At 37.6% G+C, this 8868-nt stretch overlaps 1 protein-coding gene across 1 annotated transcript in view; it reads right to left on the bottom strand.

Moving 5' to 3' along the window:
- Positions 1–757: 757 nt before the first annotated feature.
- Positions 758–8868, bottom strand: part of npepps (aminopeptidase puromycin sensitive) — a 50694-nt gene continuing 42583 nt past the window's right edge. The window contains exons 19-23 of the mRNA XM_062026356.1: positions 6661–6717; positions 6482–6589; positions 6236–6391; positions 1289–1336; positions 758–1213 (exon numbers count right to left, since the gene is read on the bottom strand). Coding sequence (XP_061882340.1) covers positions 1067–1213; positions 1289–1336; positions 6236–6391; positions 6482–6589; positions 6661–6717 — 516 coding nt within the window. The 3' untranslated portion in view covers positions 758–1066. The remainder of the gene's footprint in view (positions 1214–1288; positions 1337–6235; positions 6392–6481; positions 6590–6660; positions 6718–8868) is intronic.

Here is an 8868-nt window from a genome sequence, read left to right as displayed (position 1 = left end):
CTTGGGAAGAGAGGGCAAGAGAGTCTTGGGAAGAGAGGGCAAGAGAGTCTTGGGAAGAGAGGGCAAAGTGAGTCTTGGGAAGAGAGGGCAAAGTGAGTCTTGGGAAGAGAGGGCAAAGTGAGTCTTGGGAAGAGAGGGCAAGAGAGTCTTGGGAAGAGAGGGCAAAGTGAGTCTTGAGAAGAGAGGGCGAGAGAGTCTTGAGAAGAGAGGGCAAAGTGAGTCTTGGGAAGAGAGGGCAAGAGAGTCTTGGGAAGAGAGGGCGAGAGAGAGTCTTGGGAAGAGAGGGCAAGAGAGTCTTGGGAAGAGAGGGCAAGAGAGTCTTGGGAAGAGAGGGCAAGAGAGTCTTGGGAAGAGAGGGCGAGAGAGTCTTGGGAAGAGAGGGCGAGAGAGAGTCTTGGGAAGAGAGGGCAAAGTGAGTCTTGGGAAGAGAGGGTGAGAGAGTCTTGGGAAGAGAGGGTGAGAGAGTCTTGGGAAGAGAGGGCAAGAGAGTCTTGGGAAGAGAGGGCAAGAGAGTCTTGGGAAGAGAGGGCAAAGTGAGTCTTGGGAAGAGAGGGTGAGAGAGTCTTGGGAAGAGAGGGCAAGAGAGTCTTGGGAAGAGAGGGCAAGAGAGTCTTGGGAAGAGAGGGCGAGAGAGAGTCTTGGGAAGAGAGGGCGAGAGAGAGGGATAGGAGCGAGGGACACACACGCGCACACACGCACGCGCACACTTGACTCCCCAAGAAGCAGGAAGTGTGAAATAAAAGTCAAGATGAGGTCTGTAGTTTCTATGAATTGTTATTATTTTAATATAATTAGTGACTGCACTTCCTGTCTTGATCCCGCCCATGACGATGACGATGATGTAGAAATCTGCTGCGTGATGACGACAACATGTTTGGCCAATCATGCACGCACGATAAAAAGTTGCATGTTCAGCGATCAAGTCTTGGTGTTGTGGTGTGGGGGGGGGCAGGGCAGGGGAGGGGGGAGGGCAGGGGCTAAAACCAGCATCCTGGTCCAGATGGAATTTGGATTTGTTGCCGAGGGGACAAAAAGTCTTGTACTTGTGGAGACAGAGGAGGCCCGCTCAGACGGGGGGAGCCTTGCGCCGCATTAGATGGTGGTGGATGTCATCGGCGTCACGCTTGAGCCAGGCGGCGTTGAGGAGGATGTTCTCACAGCACTGCAGGAGGGTGCGCTCCACCGCCGGCGTCGGGTGACTCTCGAAGAAACTCTGCCACACACACGGAACACTGGTGAGACTCCAACGACAACAACGGGGCGCAGGCGACAGGCAGAGAGCTCCTACCTTGATTTCCGCCGCCATTTTGTCCACGGCGAATCCGTCCAATGTGAGCTGGAAGGACACATGAGGACGAAGCGTTAGCGTGGACACACCCACTCAATAAAACGCATGAAATTACATTTCCCGCTTTACTAATCAATTAGTGATGTCCCCATACCAATATTTTGGTACTGGTACCAAAATGTATTCCGATACTTTTATTTAGAAAAGTACTGTAAAGTGACCACAAAAAATGTCATTATTTTCTTTATTTGAACAAAAAACCTTAAGGTACATGAAACATAAGTTTATTATTGTCATTTAGTCCTTAAATAACATAGTGAACATACTAGACATCTTGTCTTTTAGTAGTAAGTAAACAAACGAAGACTCCTAATTAGTATGCAGTAACATATTGTGTCATTTATACACCTATTATTTTGTACACATTATAAAGGACAAGCTGTAAAAATGAATTATTAATCTACTTGTTCATTTACTGTTAAAATCAACTTACTTTCTGTTTTAACATGTTCTATCTACACTTCTGTTAAAATGTAATAATCACTTATTTTTCTCTTCTTTGATACTTTACATTAGTTTTGGATGATACCACAAATTTAGGTATGGATCCGATACCAAGTAGTTACAGGATCATACATTGGTCATATTCAAGTCCTCGTGTGTCCAGGGACTTATTTACGGAGGTTATAAACATCAGGGTTTCCCACACATTCATTTATTTGTGGCGGCCCGCCACGAAAGAATTACGTCCGCCACAAATATTACAACAAAAAAAAAAAATATATATATATATATATATTTTATTTTTGTCCTCTCCAGCTTCTCATGCAAAGCATATAGTTGATGAGATGCCCATATCGGCTGTTCAGATTTACTTTACAAAAGAGAAGTGTAGGATACTTCTCTTGTTGCCTTATTTGTATTTGACTTTATTAAATGTATTTATATTAGAAACACAACATGTGTATATAACAAAGGGTGCAAAGTCTGCAGGCAGTAGGAAACACATGGTTAAGTGTAGGGAGTAAAACTGATGGCAGTCTAAAGTTCAAGATTTTTGGAGCTCTTTGTTCAGTGGATCAGATGTTTGATGAAGCTCTGTGTCTATCTACCACCACTACTGTTTTCTGTTTATTTGTTACTGACTGTGGCAGGACACCTCTGCCTCTGTTTCACTTTATGTTGCTGGTAAATAATATGGTTGTAGTAGTAGGCTAAAGTTAAATTATTTAGTATGCACTAATTAAAGGGGCAGAGCTTTGAGACATTTTAGCTTTTATATTTTATAAGATATATTTTTTGTAAGAACCACAATTAATAAATATATTTCAGTGAATAACTTATTGTTCAAATCTGTATATAAATATGTACATAAAGTGTTGTAATTATATTGTAAAATGGATGGATGGATGGACGTTTAAAACAAAACTGTTATTATTCATTAGTAAGTATACATTTTTTGAGCCTTTTTAGAGAAAATCAAATCATTGTAGTAAATTTTGCAAATCACTCAATGATGTCATGGTGACCACGCCCATAGCCACGCCCCCGCCGCCACAGGTATCTTGGCAGTTTATGGGAAACACTGAACATAATATAAATTAAAAAAAAAAAAAGTGATGCCAAAAAATATCAACGTAATCATAGTAGTATCGACTAGATACGCTCCTGTACTTTGTATCATTACAGTGGATGTCAGTTAATGGCGTTTGCTTACATTGTGACACCAGTGAGCTACGGTGTGTAGTGAAGCATGTTTAGCTATTCCCTGCCTCCAGTGATAATGGTACTTGTAAAAAACATATTTTGTTTGTCACCATGGAGACAAGGATTAGTGATTTTCAAGTAATTAAAACACTGCAGACGGACTTTAGCCGCTAGCTGGCTAGCCATGTCTTAAAGCACCTCTTCCTGAGGGTGTTTCAGTGATACAACTTCACCTTTATCTTTACTTTTTAAGCCAAAATGCGTCCATTCTCTCTTTTCTGTCTACACACTGTGCCTGCTTGTAAGTACTCCGTGTGCGCGCGCTGCCGAACATGCTCCTCTGCTCGTAAAACCAGCAATGACTCGACGTGACGACGACGCAGGGGGGTGGGGGACTTTTTAGAGGCGGTATAGTACCAAATATGATTCATTAGTATCGCGTAAGTATTCTTTCTGTATTTGACTCATATTTTTTTAATTTAACAATTAAAAATAATTTATTTCAGGATTCAATTAATTTTCATATTTTAACTATTTCACAAATTCTTCAATTATTTCAAGAACATGTGTCTCAGCAGTTAATGAACTCTTTTGATCTATAATTAATAATTATAATTAATACAATGTAAATTCATTAATAATTTCACAATTCAATTCAATGTATTCTTTCAGCATTTAAAATGTGTTTATTTAACAAATAAATAATTCCAGGATACAATTAATAATTTCATATTTTAAATAACTTCACAAATTCTTCAGCTATTTCAAGAACATGTGTCTCAACAGCTAATGAACTCATTTGAGATATAATAAATAAAATTAATAAATGCAATCAATTCAATGTGAATTCATTAATTATTTCACGATCTAATGTATTCATTCAGTATTTAATTAATATTTTTTATTCAACAATTCAAAATCTAATTTCAGGATCCAATTAATTATTTCATATTTTAAATAATTATTTCACAAATTCTTTAATTTCAAGAACATGTGTCTCAACAGCTAATGAACTAATTTGATCGATAACTAATAATTATAATTCAATGGGAATTCATTAATTATTTCCCAATTTAATGTATTCTTCAGTATTTGATTATTTTTTTTAATTCAACAGTTAAATAATTTATTTCAGGATTCAATTATTTCATATTTTAGTGTCATTTTTTTTCAACAATATGATTTGCCTGAGTAGCTGGACAGACAAAAAAATAAAAAATAAAAATAAAAATTCATATTTTAAATAATTATTTCAAGAACATGTGTCTCAGCAGTTAATGAACTCATTTGATCTATAATCAATTATTATAATTAATTCAATGTAAATTCATTAATAATTCCACAATTCAATTCAATGTATTCTTTCAGCATTTAAAACATGTTTAACAAATAAATAATTCCAGGATACAATTAATAATTTCATATTTTAAATAATTTCACAAATTCTTCAGCTATTTCAAGAACATGTGTCTCAACAGCTAATGAATTCATTTGAGATATAATAAATAAATAGAATTAATAAATGCAATCAATTCAATGTGAATTCATTAATTATTTCACGATCTAATGTATTCATTCAGCATTTAGTTAATATTTTTTATTCAACAATTCAATATCTAATTTCAGGATCCAATTATTTCATATTTTAAATAATTATTTCACAAATTCTTTAATTTCAAGAACATGTGTCTCAACAGCCAATGAACTAATTTGATCTATAACTAATAATTATAATTCAATGGGAATTCATTAATTATGTCCCAATTTAATGTATTCTTCAGTATTTGATAAATATTTTTTTTAATTCAACAATTAAATAATTTGTTTCAGGATTCAATTATTTCATATTTTAGTGTCATTTTTTTTTCAACAATATGATTTGCCTGAGTAGCTGGACAGACAAAAAAAACAAAAAAATAGGGATGTCCGATAATGGCTTTTTGCCGATATCCGATATGCCGATATTGTCCAACTCTTTAATTACAGATACCGATATCAACCGATACAGATATCAACCGATATGTACAGTCGTGGAATTAACACCTTATTATGCCTAATTTGGACAACCAGGTATGGTGAAGATAAGGTACTTTTAAAAAAAAATTATAAAATAAGATAAATAAATTAAAAACATTTTCTTGAATAAAAAAGAAAGTAAAACAATATAAAAACAGTTACATAGAAACTAGTAATTAATGAAAATTTGTAAAATTAACTGTTAAAGGTTACTATTATTAGTGGACCACGCACAATCATGTGTGCTTACGGACTGTATCCCTTGCAGACTGTATTGATATATATTGATATATAATGTAGGAACCAGAATATTAATAACAGAAAGAAACAACCCTTTTGTGTGAATGAGTGTAAATGGGGGAGGGAGGTTTTTTGGGTTGGTGCACTAATTGTAAGTGTATCTTGTGTTTTTTATGTGGATTTAATTTAAAAAAACAAAACAAAACAAAAAAACGATACTGATAATAAAAAAAACTATACCGATAATTCCCGATATTACAGTTTAAAGCATTTATAATATCGGCAGACCGATATTATCGGACATCTCTACAAAAAAATAATAAAAATTCATATTTTAAATAATTATGTGTCTCAGCAGTTAATGAACTCATTTGATCTATAATTAATAATTAATTCAATGTAAATTAATTAATTATATCCCAATTTATTGTATTCTTTCAGTATTTATTTAATATTTTTTATTAAACAATTAATTTATTTCAGGATCCAATTAATAATTTCAAGTTTGAAATAATTATTTCACAATTTCAAGAACATGTCTGTGAGCAGTTGATTAATTAATTTGCTCTCAAGTCAGCCTTCAAAGTCAGTGGGCGGGGCTAATGGGACTCTTCATCCAATGACTGCTGTGGAACTTTGGGAGCCCAAGCAGGATATCCCCGTACTTTTTGGGGAGTTGCTGCTCGTTGTTTATGGTGGAGTTCAAGTTGTCGGAGTTATTTCTGCACTTTCCCACCTTGAGATGGCAAAAGGGCTCCTTCCACAGATGAGTACACGAGGAACCAATAAGGTGTTAGCCCCGCCCACTGACTTTGACAAAGAGGATACATTGATAAGGTGATAAATGACATTTTAAAATCAATAAATTGTGAAATAAATGACATTTCTATATACCAATTTGAAAAGATGAATGACACGTCGACGTAACTACTTGTTGATTTCCAGACCGCCACCACGTACCCCGCCCGGCGTTACTTGCTTTACCTTGATGAGACGCGATAGGAGGAAGCCGCCCTGGTATCGGTTGTGAAGCTCCTCCCAGTTGTCTTTCACAAACTTCCACGCGGCTTTGCGGCCTTGTTTGCTGCTTCCCGCCACGCCGCCGATGACAGACACCGTGTCCTGGGGACGGACCTCCTCCTGCAGGGGGGGGGGGGGGGGACAAGACCGACGAGGCGAGCGGTCAGAACCACGGGGGTCGCGTTGGAGCGGAAACAAGGTGGGGAATACCGAGAGGGCGAAGGTGAGGACTCTCTGGATGAGGTCGGGAGCGGCGATGGCGCCGAGCACTCGCTCGATGCGGTTCTTCTCCTCCTGCATGTCGGCCTGCTTGTGAAGCTGGGGAGGGGCAGAAAGAGCAGGTGAAGCATTGTGGCCGACAATCACCTGGGCTGATGCTGGATATTTACCCTCAGCATGGTCTCTAAGGTGCTGCTGTCTCCGTGCTTCAGCACGGTCAAATAAACCTGCAGAGACACCGGACAGCGTCACTCACACTCTGGAATACTTCCACAAGTCTACTTAGTGTTACAATAATTGTTTCTAAATGATCACAAAAACGTTGTGTTATATTGAGGGTCTGGTGAGAAGACAAAAGCTGTCTTTGAAACCTACCAATAGTAAGGCTCGTAAAACTCCACTGTGTAGGGGTGGGGGGAGCAAGCTGAAGGTGTTCCTGTGTTCTCTCATGTATGGTAATCAACAAAGATATTGTTCTAACCAAGGACTTCAGAGCGGACAGACGACAGGATCTGCCCAATTTCCAGACAACCTCTTTTTGAACCTCCTTTTTAACTGGTTTACGAACGCCTTTTTGAACTATTTTATGGACCTCTTTTGGAACTATTTTACAAACTCTTTTTGAACTGACCTCAGTGTTTCCCATAAACTGCCAAGATACCTGTGGTGGTGGTGGTGGCGTGGCTATGGGCTGTGGTCACCATGACATCATCGAGTAATTTGCAAAATTTACTACAATGATTTGATTTTCTCTAAAAAGGCTAAAAAAAATGTATACTTACTAATTAATAACCGTTTTGTTTTAAACGTCCATCCATCCATTTTACAATATAATTACAACACTTTAGTGTACATATTTATATACAGATTTGAACAATAAGTTATTCACTGAAATATATTTATTAATTGTGTTCTTACAAATAATATATCTCATAAAATATAAAAGCTAAAATGTCTCAAAGCTCTGCCCCTTTAATTAGTGCATACTAAATAATTTAACTTTAGCCTACTACTACAACCATATTATTTACCAGCAACATAAAGTGAAACAGAGGCAGAGGTGTCCTGCCACAGTCAGTAACAAATAAACAGAAAACAGTAGTGGTGGTAGATAGACACAGAGCTTCATCAAACATCTGATCCACTGAACAAAGAGCTCCAAAAATCTTGAACTTTAGACTGCCATCAGTTTTACTCCCTACACTTAACCATGTGTTTCCTACTGCCTGCAGACTTTGCACCCTTTGTTATATACACATGTGTGTTTCTAATATAAATACATTTAATAAAGTCAAATACAAATAAGGCAACAAGAGAAGTATCCTACACTTCTCTTTTGTAAAGTAAATCTGAACAGCCGATATGGGCATCTACATCAACTATATGATTTGCCTGAGAAGCTGGAGAGGACAAAAAAAAAAAAAAAAAATTAATTTTTTTTAAATTTTTTTATTTGTGGCGGACGTAATTCTTTCGTGGCGGGCCGCCACAAATAAATGAATGTGTGGGAAACCCTGGACCTTTTCTGTGAATTGTTTACAACCTTTTCTGTGAACTTTTTGCGACCTTTGTCCTTTGGAAAAAAGCAGTGGCCATGTGGTCGGGGGAGGGTCCAAAATAAAAGAAGGAGGCGTGCAATCTTTTGGCAGAGCGTGCTGAGATACTGTACAATTAGCTCTTGTAAAAAGAGCTCAGCAGCGCATGCACTTTTTGTGTGGGATTAAAAGACCAACTGCATCTCTGTCTGGACTGGAGCCTGCAGTGCCTCAGACTGGAAGTTTCTGCAGAGAGTGGTGAGGACGGCGGAAAAGATCATCAGGACTCCTCTTTCTCCTATCCAGGAGATCGCAAAAAGCCGCTGCCTGACCAGGGCTCAGAAAATCTGCAAAGACTCCTCCCACCCCCACCAAGGACTGTTTTCACTGCTGGACTTTAGAAAGAGGTTCCGCAGCCTCCGAAACAGAACCTCCAGGTTCTGTAACAGCTTCTTCCCTCTTGATCGCATCATAAAAATCCCCTCAATTCCCCCCAAAATGGATTAACTCGCTGGAATAAAAAAGACAATATAACATACATCCATAAACGTGGACGCATGTGAAAAAGTGCAATATATTTATCTGTACAGTAACCTATTTATTTATTTATATATGCACCTTATTGCTTTTTTTATCCTGCACTGCCATGAGCTAATGAAATGAAATTTCGTTCTTATCTGTACTGTAAAGTTCAATTTGAATGACAATGAAAAGGAAGTCTAGTCTAAGGGTACAGTGTACAGACGACTCTCCTCAATATTGAGTCCCAATTGAATTCTGTCTCTGTTTGATTCTTTGCCTCTTGTGTTGCTTAATAGATGTCATCAGTGTTTGAACCTGACA

This window comes from Entelurus aequoreus, linkage group LG18 (genome assembly GCF_033978785.1).
Source record: "Entelurus aequoreus isolate RoL-2023_Sb linkage group LG18, RoL_Eaeq_v1.1, whole genome shotgun sequence".
NCBI lineage: Eukaryota > Metazoa > Chordata > Actinopteri > Syngnathiformes > Syngnathidae > Entelurus > Entelurus aequoreus.
The sequence above is the reverse complement of the archived record's forward strand: the minus strand, read 5'-3'. Positions and strand labels throughout refer to the sequence as shown.